Source organism: Nycticebus coucang, chromosome 6 (assembly GCF_027406575.1).
Source record: "Nycticebus coucang isolate mNycCou1 chromosome 6, mNycCou1.pri, whole genome shotgun sequence".
Lineage (NCBI taxonomy): Eukaryota > Metazoa > Chordata > Mammalia > Primates > Lorisidae > Nycticebus > Nycticebus coucang.
In genome coordinates this window covers 104598378-104614932 of record NC_069785.1, presented here as the reverse complement: position 1 = coordinate 104614932, position 16555 = coordinate 104598378, and the positions used below count along the sequence as shown (strand labels likewise).

Here is a 16555-nt window from a genome sequence, read left to right as displayed (position 1 = left end):
GGCTGGCGCCCTACTCCTTTGAGCCACAGGCACCGCCCATATTTAAAAAATTTTAACACAAAAATTTCCTCCCCCCACATATATCATGCTTTTGAAACTCCACTTAATAACCAGTACTTCCCACACTTCTCACTAAGGTAACTGGAATCCCTGGAAGTTCTATCTGCAGACCTGACCACAGACCCCAAGTTGTTTTTGTTCTTATACTTTGTGTTTTACCTTTAAATGTTTATCTTTAAAATTCATAAATTTTATTTATCTTCTACTATGTATTACAGTTCTGAATGTGTTATGAAAATAATGCAGGCTTTTATTTGTGTGTTTGTTTTTGCCAAAATGTTTAAGTAAAATGAACACCTAAAGACAGAGTGCCCTGTTTCTCCTGCTGCTTCCTGTGCCCCTGACCAGCACTAAGGGGTGCATGCTCTTTTGAGAACCAAGAGGCCTTTCTGCAGCACCAAAGGTAGCCTGGATACTTTGCAGACAGCCCTCAACACACACAAACCTCTTACTAAAATCAAAGTTTCTTTCCTATTTCTTCCTCATTTCTTTTTAACACTACTAAATTGAATTAAAAAGTCACTGGTGAGTCATGGCTTAAAGTTTGAAAATAACTGGTTTAGACAATCCAGTAAACTAATTCATCCAAGACTTATGAGTGATTCTGGCTTCCAGTGTCACTCCTAAATAACACAAACTTTTACAGTGCAATTCACTGCTTTAACCCAAACCAATGAAATGGGCAGTCAGAAAGGTTTTTTCTTGTTTTTGTTATAAATTCTAATCGCATAGCTTGCTGTCTACTTCATCTAATAACAATTAGCTTGTTCTGCTTACTTATGGGTAATTAATCAATACAAATCAATTTCATAGATAATAATAGCATAAAAAATAAACATTGATGGATCATGGATCTTTACATTTGCATTTCTTTGCAGTTACTATCAGTCATTCACTCATCACATAGCTAGGTGTGTAATTTTAAAAGGATATTTAATTTAGTGAAGAAAAAGATGGTACTTTATGTGTGTTTGTATACTGCACTGAGCCCAAACATGCCAAGGAAAATACTTTAAGACTATATATGTGACCCTCTAAAAGGCAGGACTGCCAGGTGAAAATTACACAAAGAGAGAATAACTTTCTACACTTTTATAAAGTGCTCTAACATATAAAGTGCTTCTCTGTTAAGTGGATGTATGAAACAAGTCCAATAACGCAAAGCATACTGACTTACCACCAACACCGGAAGAAATCCAAAGGAAGAAAGAAGTGTTTAAATCTAAGATTCTAAGACTTCTGGAGAAGGTAACATTTAAGCAGGGGCTTACAGGATGATTACAATTCCAACGGCAGAGAAGATGGACATTTCAGGTTGAGGAAACTGAAAGACTAAGGGCAAAGACACCCTTCCAAAAAGAGAAGAGGGGGGAGATATCTTTCCCTCTTCCTTGAGCCTTGCCACAGAATCTGACAGTGAAGGCAGTTTTCAAGTGGTGGAGTACTATGATCTAGTGGAGTTCTAAGGTCACTTTGGCAGGAATCTGAGACTGACAGGATAAGTGTCTGAAGAAAGATGGCCTGTTAGGAAGTCACTGCAATCACCTATGACTGAGAATTCAACCACAACCATTTGCCAGAGTCAATAGAGGCAAAGGCAAAATTTCATTTGCTAACACAGTGATTTTTCAATGGAGAAAAACTCACTTTTCTGGAAAGAAAGAACATACTACAACTCATTTCACCCCTCAAAAGTGAAAACCACAAGATCTATTTTCATGAAGTAACATCCCAGTTTTGTGGCCTTTCAGAATGCTTTAAAGGGGTGTCTTCACTGCCGAAGGGATTCAGAGAATTAGATTCCCATGGTTCTTGCTCACAGAACAGATGAAGGTGATAAAGGCCATTTCCAGTCTGGAGTTTAGAAGTTTCCTGAGCCACAGACTGTTTCTTAACTCTTGTGGAAAGAGAGAGACAGAAACAGAGATAGGGCCTGACACAGAGAGACAGAGACACAGACAGAACAACACAGAACTTGCTGAGGAGGAGAGGCAGTGGGGACTAAAAAGCACACTCCCTCACGGCACACTCACCGTGGTTTACACATGGGTTTTAACCATCCTACACCTGTGATCTACGGGGAACAAGAACAAACTAAAAAACAATTTCATTTCTCTAATTCCAACTCCCCTTAAAATTTCTGCCCTTTCTCTGAATTGAATGTTGTACAGAAACATACATAAACCTAGTAGACATTTTAATGTCTCAATTAAAGGTAATAAAATAAAAATTGAATTGGAAAAATAGTTTAAACACCTGAAATTCTGTAAGTAGATAGTTTTAAGTCACCTAGGTTAGTCCTTTTAAAGATACTTAAGTGTTCAATAGTACATTCAATGAATCATTATGCTTGAGTAGAACATTTAGCAATATAACCCACCTTGGCAAGAATAACAGGCCATAACCCCTAAGGAAGTATCTTTTAATCTTAATGGGCTGGGAGTTAACAAGAAGTAAATTACCACTCTCCATAATGAGGATATATTCTAAAGTTGCTGCTGTAAAAGATAAAATAGACGATTCTGGAAAAGATCCAAGGATGCCTATCATGGGTGCACTTACCATTCAAATGAAAGGCCCTGTTCTAAATGAAGCAGTAGCTGTTCTTCCTGTGTATTTAGCTGAATACAAAACTGGGAGAAAAAAAAGCTAACAACCCAGTATACTTTTAGATATATGTGACTCAGTATAAATTCTTCCTTGGGAAAATAAGACAATGTTCCCATGAATACAATTACCAAGAGTACCTGTTCCATGAATAATGGTTTAAATACAGTATACGGTCAGGAGAAAGAAAGAAAATCTGGGGGTTAAAGCAGTCTTAATGAATGTTAGGAAACGGCACTTCGAAGAGCACTGGAGTGAAAAACAGAATCGGTGTGACCTCATGTCATCATTAACTGCCTACCTGTCCTTGGGGAAGTCACCTCGGCGGGCTACAGTTATCCCATTGGAAAATAAGGGAAGATGCAGGGAGGATGAGGACTGTAAGGGTTTGCTGTACCTCCCACAAGTGCCTAACTCAGGAGAGGATGTTCTCAGTTGTCCAGAGTGAGGTCACCCAAAATTCCTGCAATGAACACGAAAAGCACAGATACAAAGGACTGCCCCCAAACTGGAATTAGAGAAAGACTGGTGATAAAACATTACAAAGAAAAACCAAGGTCATACTTGATGACTGGATGGGTGGAAAAGAGGCAAGGATAACTTTATGCTCACAAAGTGGCTACTAACAGAAATGTGAAAAACACAAAGAGAATGATAAGAATAATTTAGTTGTATTGAAATAAAAAAATAGTGGAACATTTAAGGGTTCAACAAAAGCTGCAAAAAGGTACACATTTAACAGAAAGCCAAAGTGGACAGCACCAAGGAGAGAGCTCTGTAGCCTGCCAGCACAAACCTACCTCTAGGAAGGCAACAGGCTCATTAACTCCACGATGTTGGGGACCAGGTCCATGCCATTTCCTACTTTGTCCCCATCATTTCAGACAAACGAGGTGCCCAAAAAATATTTTCTGAACAATCCAGATTTCTTCAACCTACCCTCAATGATATCATGACTCCATCAAATGCCTTGATGAAATCCATACCCACTATCTTTAGTATGTTCTTACAAATGCTATGCAATCCTAGTAAAGAAATGAGGTCAATGTGACCAACCATAACTTTTCCAAAAGTAATGACCATGAACAACCTGGAAAGGTTATGGACTCTGTCCTTAGAAGTGCCCCATTCAATTACTTTAAAATGTTTTGGTAGAGAACTAGAAAGTCTTCATTATGATCATTTTCTAAAACTATATCTCATGTACCTGCACACAGATATAAATCCAAAAGCCTCCAAAAAGATCAGAAATTAAAAATCAGCACTGACCAAGTCATGACTTTTTCATGAGTCTGTTATGTTCTATGAATTTTCAAAAATGATGGATAGCATAGATGAATTTGATTTTTCATTCTAAGAATCTATTCCCCCTTGTTCTGGAAATAGCATCTGTTTTTCCTGTGATGAATCACTCCCGCCCTACTCTCAGCTCAGTGGTTGGAGTAGGGCTGCAGAGGCAGACATGGGGCCGGGTCTAAATCTGTCAGCACATCCTTTCTTCCTGGTCAGAGAATGGGTCAAGGATGAAAACATAAAGACCCAGGCCTGCATGGGTCAGCCTATTTTATATATCCTTGGCCATAATGATTAATTTTAGGGTGGCCACTTGGTCAAAGAGTCAGGACCAGCATTTTATTGAGACTGTTAGAAAATAGACTTTTTTTCTGGGACTGCTAGGTGCAAGGGTATCACGGAACCCAAAGCTGCCCTGGGCTACCACGTGGCATCAGAAAATGAAGCCAGCATACTCGTAGATGGAAGCAGAGTCAGAAGGCAGAGATAGGCCACCTTCTAATGACACTGATCCAACATATCTAAAGTTAGTCCTTTTGTGGACTTTTCAGTCTCTGAGCCAATAAAATCCCATTTTTGTTTAAGCCAAACTGAATCAGATTACATATTTACAATAGAAAGGTTTCTGGCTAATCTAACTGCCCAAGCAGCCCTCACTTTGAGGATAAATTTAGTAAAGAAATAGACCCTCTATTTCACCTACTAATTTGTCTCTTTGCTGTACACATAATATATGAATAACCCATCTGAAATTTTTACTTAGGAGCTTATAATTGCAGCTGAGGACACCAAAGTTCATTCTTTTGTAAGCTATGACAACGTAAGCTAACCAGAAAGCTAAACAGACTTCAAAGGCTAAACCAAGGACAATCTGAGATCTGATCAGGTTATCCCAAACACTGTGAAGCTAGATTTATGCTTTAGTACTGAAATTGCCACATTCTAAACTGCTGATGCAAGTAGAAATCCACAGTGCAGAGTGCGATGCTACACAATAACAAACAGCAGAGACCGCCCACTCAAACATTTCCATCAGCCCCACAGACTTAAGTTTCGACAAACTACAGGTATAATCCCCGACTACTTTGCAATCCAGATCTCGAGCTTCTACAAAGAAAAACACATAAGGGGGAAAGTCACTGGTACCACAACTGTAGCAGGAATAAATACTATGGAAGAGATAAAAATTTAGGGGGAGAACTAGCCCCTAAATTTCTGTTTTCAATATTCACTATCTTTTCATTTGAGGTTTACATTTGACATACACTACAGGTTGGGATATTCTTTTTACACACATACATTTTCTGTCTCCCCAGCCAGGTGAGAGATCCTTTAAGATCCTTTAAGTCAGGATCTTAACTTTCCAGATATAAAATAGGTATTTTAAAATATCTGCTGTAAAATTATCAAAATGTTAAATACTTGGCTAGCAATGAGTTTATCTTATAACAAATAATTCTGCCTTTCTTGCTTAAAATTAATAATAGTTTCCATTTATTGAACAGCTTGTATGTGCCAAATGATGTTCTAAAAACCATACATAAATAATTTAGTTCATTTACTTGGAGTGAGTTTATCCTAACCAGGAAGTGCGACTAAGAAGAAAGATCGTGCTTCTTCCTTACTCTTTCCACTGCTGTACTTGAATAGAACCAGAACAAATTCCACAGACTTTCAAAGTGACACATTTTAGCTCAACCTAAGGAAGACACTCTGAAACAGGCGTAGCTGTTTCTAAAGGAATGGGCTGCCTCTAGAGCAGTGTTTTGCAACTTTTTTTTTATCTCATGGCACACTTGAACCCATAAACTTCCCCCAGCACACTTAAATTATGTTGATCAAAAAGAAGAGTAAAAAAAGAATATATTCACTGTGCTTTGAACTTCTTTTGAAAATAATTTAATTAATGATCTTTAAAAATTATTGTGGCACACCTCTCACTGCATACCAGTGTGCTGTGGCACACCAGTTGAAAATCACTGTTCTAGGGTGGCACTTGTAGCTCAAAGGAGTAGAGCACCGGCCCCGTATGCCAGAGGTGGCAGGTTCAAACACAGCCCTGGCCAAAAACTGCAAAAAAAAAAAAAAGAAAGAAAGAAAAACAAAAAGAAAAGCACTGCTCTAGAGGAACTGGTTACTAGTGGAGACCAGGCAGAATTTCAATTACCAGGCCTGCTAGAGACAAGCATCAGAGGAGCTGTTGACATACAGCCAGCCAGAATGTACTTCTGGTGCCTGAACTCCACCAAAGCCCAGGATTGGATACTACAAGAGAAGTGAAAGCGGCAAAGTAGATACTCCCTCTACTACTATGATTCCTTGACCCTGCCCCTTCCACTCTATCATACTGATTTTAGTATACGTGCTACCACAGCCAGCAGTCACACTGATGTTACAGGTTATGGTGTTAAATTGGAAAAGGCAGAAACTAGAAGAAGCCTGCATAAAGTTGTGCTGAGGCTTCTTTACAATCACATAAGTCTTAGTAAAAAATATATACCTCTCAACAGGTTTGATATTTTATATTAAAAAATGGTACCCTTAGTTCATTTTACTTTCTTCTCTTTGACTGCTTAATAATGATAAAAATTTCCCAAGCAGCTGTTGGCTAGAAAATAGCATGTATAAAGATCAAGTAGTAGAAAGAGTAAAACAGAGTTGGGAAACATATTCAGAGTGGCTGGAACTTAAGATGAAGCAGGTGGGTGGAAAGATGTGAAAATGGAAAGGAGGAGGACCAGAATCAGGAAGAGCATGTGAAGGAGTGTTCACTTCAATTGAAGGGCAAGCAGATGTCCCTGAAGAGCACATGATTTAGAAATCATGTTTCAATTACCATAAGATAATGGATTGAGGGGAAAAAGAAGATGCAAGACATGGACAGGAAGAACAGTTAGGAGCCATTATGGTGTGCAGGCAAGAGGAGATGGCAGCTTGGACTGCAGTAGTAGCAGTAAGCTGGAGACAAGTAGACATATACAATAAATATGCAATAAGTAAAATCATCAGGACTCAGCAAGAAACTACACATGGGCATGACAGAAAGAAAAGAGCCAAGGATGACCTAAAGATTTCTAGCATGGTCAAGAGGCTACTCACTGGTCCACGCACTGAGATAAACACAGGGTAGTTGGGGTTGAGGGGACACCACTCGGTCTGGAATACGTTGCGTATAAGATGTACGTGTGACATCCAAACAAAGATATCCAGGGGGCAACTGTCAGATCTGAACTAGAGATACAACTGCTCACTGCCATTAATAATAGTACACTCATTAGCAAACAGACCAAAACTGGTGTATTGAAAATAATTAAAATACTCAGGAAAAATGTATAACTCAACTCACAAGGTCAGGGCAGGAGTGTGAGAAGTCAACAACACTATGATATCTTAACTGTGTTGGTTTACACTTGACAGCTTACAGAAAGCATCACACCCCAAGGCAGGATAGCATGGGTGTCTTAGAATGTAATTCATCCCTGTAGGAAACACTACTCCTACTGACCAAAACCTAACAAGTGGATCAGAGATCGAACAACTTATCTGTTTAACAACATCCTCAGATGTCAATTCTAATACCAGAACACTCACCTGTAGACAAGGCCTCCTCCCGAACATCACCCTCACCAGGCTGATGAATATTCCAGGATGTTTTGGGAAGTGAAGAAATTTCTTCAGGTGATGCTAATTTCACCATATCCATGTGATTGCTCTGGAACTGGTACCGAGGGATAAAGCAGGTTTTGCCTTGTTGGAAAATGTCCCTGATAATCTCTTCTGTCTCAATTTCATCTTGCATGCTCAAAAAGATGGAAATTCTTTTGGACTTTTGATAGTGACTGTGGGCAATCACCTAAATGGGAAATGGTGGCAATTATATTTTCCAAGATTACACCTTTTAAAAATGAGCAACTCCTCTTAGCAGTTTCTCTTTTAGTTCTCTTTTCTCTGTCAACATTCTCCAACTTCTTTAACTACCAAAAAAAAAAGTGCTGCATCCTGAAATCTAGCTTTTAGCTCAGAACCATACTGACTTCTCTGATCCCTTCAGCTGTCTCTGGCAGGCCCATTCATTATAAAATCATGGTGGGGGGCGGCGCCTGTGGCTCAGTCGGTAGGGCGCCGGCCCCATATGCCGAGGGTGGCGGGTTCAAACCCGGCCCCGGCCAAACTGCAACCAAAAAATAGCCGGGCGTTGTGGTGGGCGCCTGTGGTCCCAGCTGCTCGGGAGGCTGAGGCAGGAGAATCGCTTAAGCCCAGGAGTTGGAGGTTGCTGTGAGCTGTGTGAGGCCACGGCACTCTACTGAGGGCAATAAAGTGAGACTCTGTCTCTACAAAAAAAAAAATAAATAAATAAAATAAAATCATGGTGGGGACCACCTATCTTGAGAATTCCAGGCTTGATCCCACCTACTCATTTTAGTAGTCTTCAGTCATCTTACTTGCCTCTTTGCTTTATCTCTGAATCTTCGCTCCCACAAACTTCTCCACACCTTAGATTGCCAGGCTTCTCTCCTCCTAAATTCTACCCATTTAAAACCCAACTCAAGCTCTAACTTTTCCTAACTTGTGCGGAACCATTTAAAGTTAATACACAACCTAACAATTGTGTATTGCTATGAGTCAATCACTATTTGTTTCATGAGCCCTAAATGTAGTGTCCCTAACCAGTCCATAAACTCCCTGAGGCAGTGAATATAACGTTCTTAGCCTCTTAGCTCTGTCATCACCCATCCTTTTTCCTAAAATTCTTCTGTTTAAATAAACATTTAAAATGGTCACAAAGATGGAGGGGACGGGGAATTCTGGTGAAAGAAACCATTTCAGCTGAATTATTCCCCAGGCAGCAGGAGACAGAGCTTTGCTTACCAAAGAAAAGTCAACAGTCTCATGACTTATCCAGACTCAGAAGTTAGCCCTTAGCTTATTTTTTTTCACCTTCCTTTTCTGTTCTTCCCTATTCTCTAAGAACACACACACACACACACAAATCAGCTCATAAATATGACTGGCAGAAAGATACAGGTACAGAAAGTCAAGTTATTCCTAATAAAAAGGGAAACACAAAAATTATCTTAGATAGAACACATCAAACCAATGCTAGAAGAAGTTAACTTTTGCTTTCTGAAGTTACGAGAAAACTCCAGGCCTGTTAAGAGGCCTGAAGTGGGCAAAGAAAAGAAATACAAAACCCAGACCCTCGGGCAAGCCTGGGGCTTTTGGTATCCAAGTATTATATAAGAAAGTGAAGCATTGGGCGGCGCCTGTGGCTCAAAGGAGTAGGGTGCTGGCCCCATATGCCGGAGGTGGCAGGTTCAAACCCATCCTCGGCCAAAACAGAAAAAAAAAAAAAAAAAGTGAAGCATCTTTTTTTTTTTTTTTTTTTTGTAGAGACAGAGTCTCACTGTACCACCCTCGGGTAGAGCGCCGTGGCGTCACATGGCTCACAGCAACCTCTAACTCTTGGGCTTACACGATTCTCTGAAGCATCTTTTTTGCACTCTTTAAAGCAGAACACAGAAAATCAAGAGCTGAATAAGCAGTAATAAACATCTATTAAAATTCAGTGTGAGACTGTGCATACACCCGCAAATCTCATTTACCCAAAAAAGAAAATCAATTATGGCACTGAGAACAAGACAACAGAGATCTGACTAATTTATGTAAGATAGTGATCAGTCAGTATTTATAGGTAAAAGAGCAGCAGACCACAACACTCAGAGACCAAGGATACCGATGAGGCAGAATCCATTCCTCCCTTGGAATTTCAAAGCAACTATTAAAGGCAGAGGAAACCCCCCACAGCTTACCATGCCTTCATTCATAAATATATATAGACAATAAAGGATCATCAAATATTTTGGAAAGCCAAAATACAACATATAGTAATCTTCCCATTGTCTGGAACCCATGGAGATTGATAGATTCCAAATAAATGCAATTTCTGGTTGCTTGAGTTATTAATAGGCCTAACTAATTCTATACCCCATACTAACCATACCATACCATACACTCTATATTGACTTGATATTAATATTAAAATACACTAATTAAAAGCAAATTGACAAAAGGCAAAGTTCACTCACTATAACAACAGTTTTACTACAGCTTTGGAAATGCAGTGTACAATTTTAGTTAAATGGTATTTAACACACTTTCCTTTTTTTTGTTGAGACAGGGTCTCACTATGTCACCCTCAGTAGAGTACAGTGGCATCACAGCTCACAGCAAGCTCCAACTCTTGGGCTTAAATGATTCTCTTGCCTCAGCCTCCCAAGTAGCTGGGACTATAGGCACCTGCCACAACGCCCAGCTATTTTGTTGTTGTTGTTGTTGTTGTAGTTCTTACTGTTGTTTGGAGGGCCAGCCCCAGTGTATGTGGCTGGTGCCCTTGCTGCTCAGCTACAGCTCAACTTGCCCAGGCAGAACTGACCTGCCCAGGAAGAATCGAGAGCATGTTCCACCCAGGAAGTAATGAATGTACCAATCCCTGCCTCTCTGACCCTTTAAATACCCATCCACCGTCGCCCACATGTGGATTTCATCCCACGGGCACCCAGGTGGAATAAAAACCACATTGACCACACAGTACCGGGACTCTGATTTCCTTTCATTCTCATGTAGGAATAATTTTTCGTCTTTGGGACCTTAACCTCTCAACTACCATATTTTTTTAACTTCAAGTAAGATACATTAACACTTAAAACTGTTAACAGAAAACACATGAGATGTCGTGAACCCGCGTGGGGAAGGGGAGCGAACCAGAGTGGAATTTGGGGACTGAGGAAAATACAGCATAAGAGAAGAGATAGAAACAAAGGATGGTATCTCGAGAACTGACTGAGCTGATGGCTACAGCCAGCCCCAAAGCACAAAATCAGCTTTATTTTATAGTATCTGTACAGGGTTGTCCAGGGGGAAGTAGCATAGACAATAAGGGGAAATAGCATAAACAAAAGACATAGTTTTAGTCTTATAGTACAACAGGAAAATGTAAATGACTTTAACAAAGACAAATCATCTTGTTAATGGTTTCCACTCAACTTCGCTAACACATGACAAGAAGCAAGAAGGGAAAGAGCACAAGGATCGCAGCATAGTTAACAAAACAAAGGAAGACTTGTGACTTAGTGGTTACTATTTAACTTTGTTAGCATATGACAAGGCGAAAGAAGGGAGAGATCTCAAGGATCTCTGCATAGTATACTAGACAAAGAAAGGGCTAAGCGACTTCTGGCAGAGGGAGCAGGAAGAAAGGAATAGGGCTGTTTGGGGAATGGAGAAGAAGCAATTTGGGGTTCCTTCTCTGAATGTTCCCCAAGCTGTGAGGGCCCTGCCAGTCTCACAGCCCACTCTCCACAAGGGGAGCCTCAGGAATGATGTGGGAAGAGTGGGCGTATTAACCACATTGCACACCAAGCTTAAATTCTGATTTTTTTGGTGGGGGGGGTGACATTTTGGAGGGGGCCAGGTCATGCACTGGTTTCTTGAGTTCCAAATAACTGGGAGTTTACCATAGAAGGATTTAAAAAAGCATGAGCAGGGAAAAAGATGACCCAGCAGGAACACAGAAACTGAGATAATCAGAGAACTGTTCTGAAATTCATATTCTCAGATAACTCAAGAAGATAATTGCACCTATCAAACAATAGAGTGCTACAGAAAGGAAGCAATCAGAGGATTAAGAAATAATCCTTAGAAATTAAAACTGTGATTAGAAAAATTAAAACAATTTAGGAGAAAGCCTTAGAATAGAAGAAATGGACAAAAATACGGAAAATGAGGGGAAAAAGTTAAGAGACACAGAATATCATCAGGGATTTTTACTAATTGATTAACAATAACTCCAGAAAGGCACAAAGGAAAAGAAATAATCAAAGACATACAAATAGATAAATAAAAACCTTATTCTCCATATTGAATGAGGGCTATGGGTACTGAGCAGAACCTGAAAAAAATAATTTGAAATTGGAGCTATCAGTCAAGTATCAGGGCAAAATATTTTCTATTGTATAATTCATTTAAAAGTATACCCACCCCCACAGATATTTTCTAAAAAGAAAAAAAAATTGAAGATACACTCTAATAAGACAGGAGGGGAAAAGAATCTATGAAAGAGGAAGAAATTGACTTACGACACAGCCCTCAGAGTATGACAATCAGAGTAGATGGGACAGGGGGCTGAGGTGCTCTTAAAAAGAAAGTAGATTTAACAAAATCAAAAAGAATCTATTGATAAGATAAAGGAATGCTTTTTCTGTTTTTTTTTGTTTTGTTTTGTTTTTGCGAAAAAAGAAAAATGGGGATAATCAAAAGCTGTTGGAAAAAATGCAAAACTAAATTAGAAAATTGCTCCAAACAGTAATAAAGTAAAACATGCCATGATTTTGAGCAACAGGAAGGTAAAAGTGAAAATACTTGGTATTGACATTTGAAATACTCCCCTGTATGTGGTGGCATAAAATTATATATTCTTTCTTACATATTCAATCATATAACTTGGTTCTACAATGTGTACTACTGATGTAACCAAAAAATTGAAATACTATTTTCTTGGATTTCAAATTTGGGAATCAGCCACAAACACTGCTCAGTAGACTCATTATAGTTCCAGAACAAAGTTTAAAAATTATAAGACTTGACAATGCAAGTATAAAATACAGATGTCAGCAACTGGCAGATGAAGCAGAAAACAAAGGGGCACTAATTCATTCACCTTAATTATTTAGGGAGTCAAGATATGACATACAGCTTAATTTCTTTACCTACATTACTTGTCTAATAAATTTCTAAGTCATAAAAGGTACTATGCCAATAAGAATATGCCTTTTTAATGAAAGACATCATTTATTGTCTTTACTGAGCATTCACTATGGAAAAACACTGTTCTAGTGACAGTATCCCGGTGTTTTGGATCATGATAAATTGGTCTTAAAACCAGAGGTGAGTTACAATCAACATTTTTAAATGAACTCAAAAAGAAAATATTAAAATACATTGTATATGATAACAGTTGTAAAATATACACCTGTGTGTTATGCATTTGTTTGTGTGGGGTAAAACTGTAGTTATTAATGAGGAAAATCATTCCAATTTTTCTCTCCTCCTTTGATGCCAGCTGTCGTTGTCATTCTATTGCTGTCAGCAATTCTGCCTCTTTGTAATCACTATTCCTATAATCCTTTTTTTACTATTCCTGTAATCCCACTATCCCTGGAGTTTATGAATTCTAACTTTCTATGGACAAAGAATTTGAACTGAATTCGTCTTTATTTTCCCCATGCCCCTCCAAAATCTGTTCCAACTCCTACATTCCTTATGCCAATAATGCTAACCATTATCCCAAGCTCTAAACTTTGGAATTAGAGGTGACGCCCCTTCCCTTCAAACATTCTCAACCTCTACCCAATCACTTACCAAATCCTGCTGATTCTCACTGCACAATCGCACAATACTCTCTCCCCACCCACCATCTTCATTGCTCAAGCGCTTTTTCATCTTTATTACCTCTCACCTGAATTATCACAACAGCCTCCTATGGGTCTCCGTATGTATTTTTTTTTTTTATCACAACTCATCCAAATGCTGCCAATATACTACTCCTTAAGGACATACCAAAAATATGTAAAAAGCACTAATACGTTCCTTTACACATCTCTTTAATTCTCACAATAGGCCTACCAGGATATTATCCTTTCTATAGATAAGGAAGGAGAGGTTCAGAAAAATACAGAGACTTGCCTAAAGTCATACACAACTAAAAAACAATAGAGGCCACTAGGGTGGCTTTCCCAGTTTGGGAGGCTGAGGCAGGAGGACCACTTGAGCCAGGAGTTCAAGACCAGCCTGGGCAACAACATAGCAAGACCTTGTCTCCACAAATTATTTTTTTTTATGAAAAAATTAGCAGGACATGGTGGCAGCTACCTGAGATTGAGGCAAAAGAACCATCAGAAGAAAGACGTTTTAGTGAGCAATCACACCACTGCCACTCCAGCCTGGGAGACAAAAGACCTTGTCTCTGAAGAAAAAAAAAAAAAAAGGAGCCATATTAAATCCATATCTGTGTAGTTCCAAAGCCCATTTCAAAATGTATTCCACTCTCTGTTGCCTAAATATCCCATCTTTCCCTTCACCTAAAACAAAAAAATGCATCTGAGGCCAGACGTGGAGGCTCAACCTGTAATACAGCACTTGGAAGGCCAAGGCGGGTAGACTGCCTGAGCTCACAGTTCCAGACCAGCTTGAGCCAGGGCGAAAAGTTATTTCTACAAATATCTGGGCATTGTTGTGGCGGGCAACTGTAGCCCCAGCTACTTCAGAGGCTGAAACAAGAGAATCGCTTAAGCCCAGGAGTTGGAGGTTGCTGTGAGCTGTGATGCTACAGCACTCTACCCAGGGTGACAAAGTGAGACTGTCTCCAAAAAAAAATGCATCTTGTATATATACAAAGGGGTGAAATCAGGGTATTTGCTTTACTCCTGTAACCCATAGGAACCTGAATTTGATAAATTAATGTATAATAGAATAACTAAGAATAATCTTAAAAGTTTTATGGTGTATCTAATTCAACAGGACAAGTGTCCAAACATCCACTGGTACTTCCAGATACCAGTGGGTTACTGGCAGATCATTAGTCTTACTTTTACTAATATTGGGGCATATAATCTTTTTCCTCTGGTGTCCAACGAAGAAGTGGTCCCCTGAACATCTTTAGAACAAGTCTTCACGATAGGCTGTGGCTGCCATTTTATTGATAGGGAAACTGACATTAACAGGCTGGAAATACTTCGCAAGACAAAACCGAGGTCTTCAACAAACGGGGAGCCCCCCCCCCCATCATCCTATTTCTCCCTTCTGCTTCCTACCTCCTGGGAAGCCTGTACATGGCGATCGCTTCTTCCCTTCATTAATTCAGAAAAGCATTTAATGCTCACCTACTCTGTGTATGGAAAATGCCAGGTCCTGAAGCTCCTGAGTGAGACACTGTCCCAGCCCTCCACGTGCTTAGTGAGGTGCAGTCGACGTTTGTCTTCTGTCCTCTGGCATCGCCACCTTTCCTTGCCTGAATTAACTGGATTTTTTCTCCGGTCATTTTACTGATAGGAAAGAACTGTCATTCCTGAGACTCAGTGAGGGAACCCTGGCGCTCAGGCGTCCCATTCACCTCCCCTACCAGAACTTTCTGTCTTCACCCTGCTCTCCCCTCAGTGTATCCATTATCTCCACTGCAGAGCCCTCAAGCTCCACAGGGAGGAGCCGGCCAAGCCCACCCGCCCTCTCCCTCCTCGGCGCGGTAACTCTGGTCCCCGCCGCCCTCCGCTGTGCCGGAAGCCAGCACAACGGCACGCGCGCCGGGGAGACGTGCGCGCAGACAAGAAAGACGTGCGCGCGCTGGGGGCCTAGCCCTGCGCCTGCGCGGATTCTCAATCCCGAGCCGCAGGGAATTCAACTAGCATCGGTCGACTGTGGTTTCGGCTACCGGCGGTCTCGCACCTTCTGGGTCAGTAGATGGGATTGGCGGAGCCGCTCCTCGGCACTTATGGCTCGCAGACGCTGTTTCAGCTCAGCCCGCAGGCTCCGCTTGGCGCCCCTCACAGCTGCCGCCGCCATCTCTCGCCCGAACGAAGACCGATCCCGCCCTTGACCTCGCCCTGGCTCCTGGCCGCTGCCTGCCTATTCGCCGACCTGGGGAGCAGGGGGTCGGGCCGAACTCAGAGAGCCCCCAGCTTCCCGCTTGTGGAGCCCGCGACACGCCCCGCCACGCCCCCGGCCCTCTGGGTCCGCCTTCCCGCGGCCTGTGCGGGCTGGTCCCGCCCCTCCCGCAGCAGATGGGAGCGAGTGGCGCAGTGCAGGCGTGTGTGTCCGAGTGGCTCTTGGTAAGGCAGCCCATAATACTCACTGATAGGTCGCCTGCCCTACAGGCTTAGAACGAAAAAGAAAGGCAGGCCGTATAAGTCATGCACTCTTTTTTTTTTTTTTGGAGACAGAGCCTTATTTTGTCGCCCTCGGTAGAGTGCAGTGGAGTCACAGCTCACAGCAACCTCCTGGGCTTAGGTGATTCTCTTGCCTCAGCCTCGCGAGTAGCTGGGACTACAGGCGCCTGCCACAGCACCCGCCTATTTTTTGTTGCAGTTTGGCCGGGGCGGGGTTTGACCCGCCACCCTCGGTATGTGGGGCCGGTGCCCTACTCCCTGAGCCACAGGCGCCGCCCAAGTCATGCACTCTTAACCACCGGATAGGGGGATACGTTCTGAGACATGCTGGAGTCTGTCCTTGTGAAGACATCACACAACCTAGATGCTGTGCTCTACTACACACCTGTGCTATATGGCACTGCCTGTTGCTCCTGGGCTACAAACCTGCACAGCATGTTACTGAACTGAATAATGTAGGCAGTGGTAACAGAAAGGTAATGCCCAGGATGTTGGGTGCTACCAGGTCACTAAATGATGGAAATTTTTCCGCTCCATTATCAGTCTTACAAGACTACCATCTTAATATGGGTTCTACTTTTGATGGTAATGTTCAGCAGCAAATTGCGGTAAGGTCATGCTGAGTTGGGAACTTGGCTCCCACTAGTTAAAGGGGAAAG

At 41.3% G+C, this 16555-nt stretch overlaps 1 protein-coding gene across 4 annotated transcripts in view; it reads right to left on the bottom strand.

Moving 5' to 3' along the window:
- Positions 1–15717, bottom strand: part of MTHFS (methenyltetrahydrofolate synthetase) — a 57919-nt gene extending 42202 nt beyond the window's left edge. The window contains exons 1-3 of one of the 4 annotated variants that reach the window (XM_053594588.1): positions 15457–15700; positions 14898–15059; positions 7552–7813 (exon numbers count right to left, since the gene is read on the bottom strand). In XM_053594588.1, the coding sequence (XP_053450563.1) occupies positions 7552–7759 (208 nt within the window). In that variant the 5' untranslated portion in view covers positions 7760–7813; positions 14898–15059; positions 15457–15700. Of the gene's footprint in view, positions 1–7551; positions 7814–14897; positions 15414–15456 lie in introns of those variants that run through there. The other 3 variants (XM_053594585.1, XM_053594589.1, XM_053594587.1) reach the window with 3 other exon arrangements.
- Positions 15718–16555: the final 838 nt, after the last annotated feature.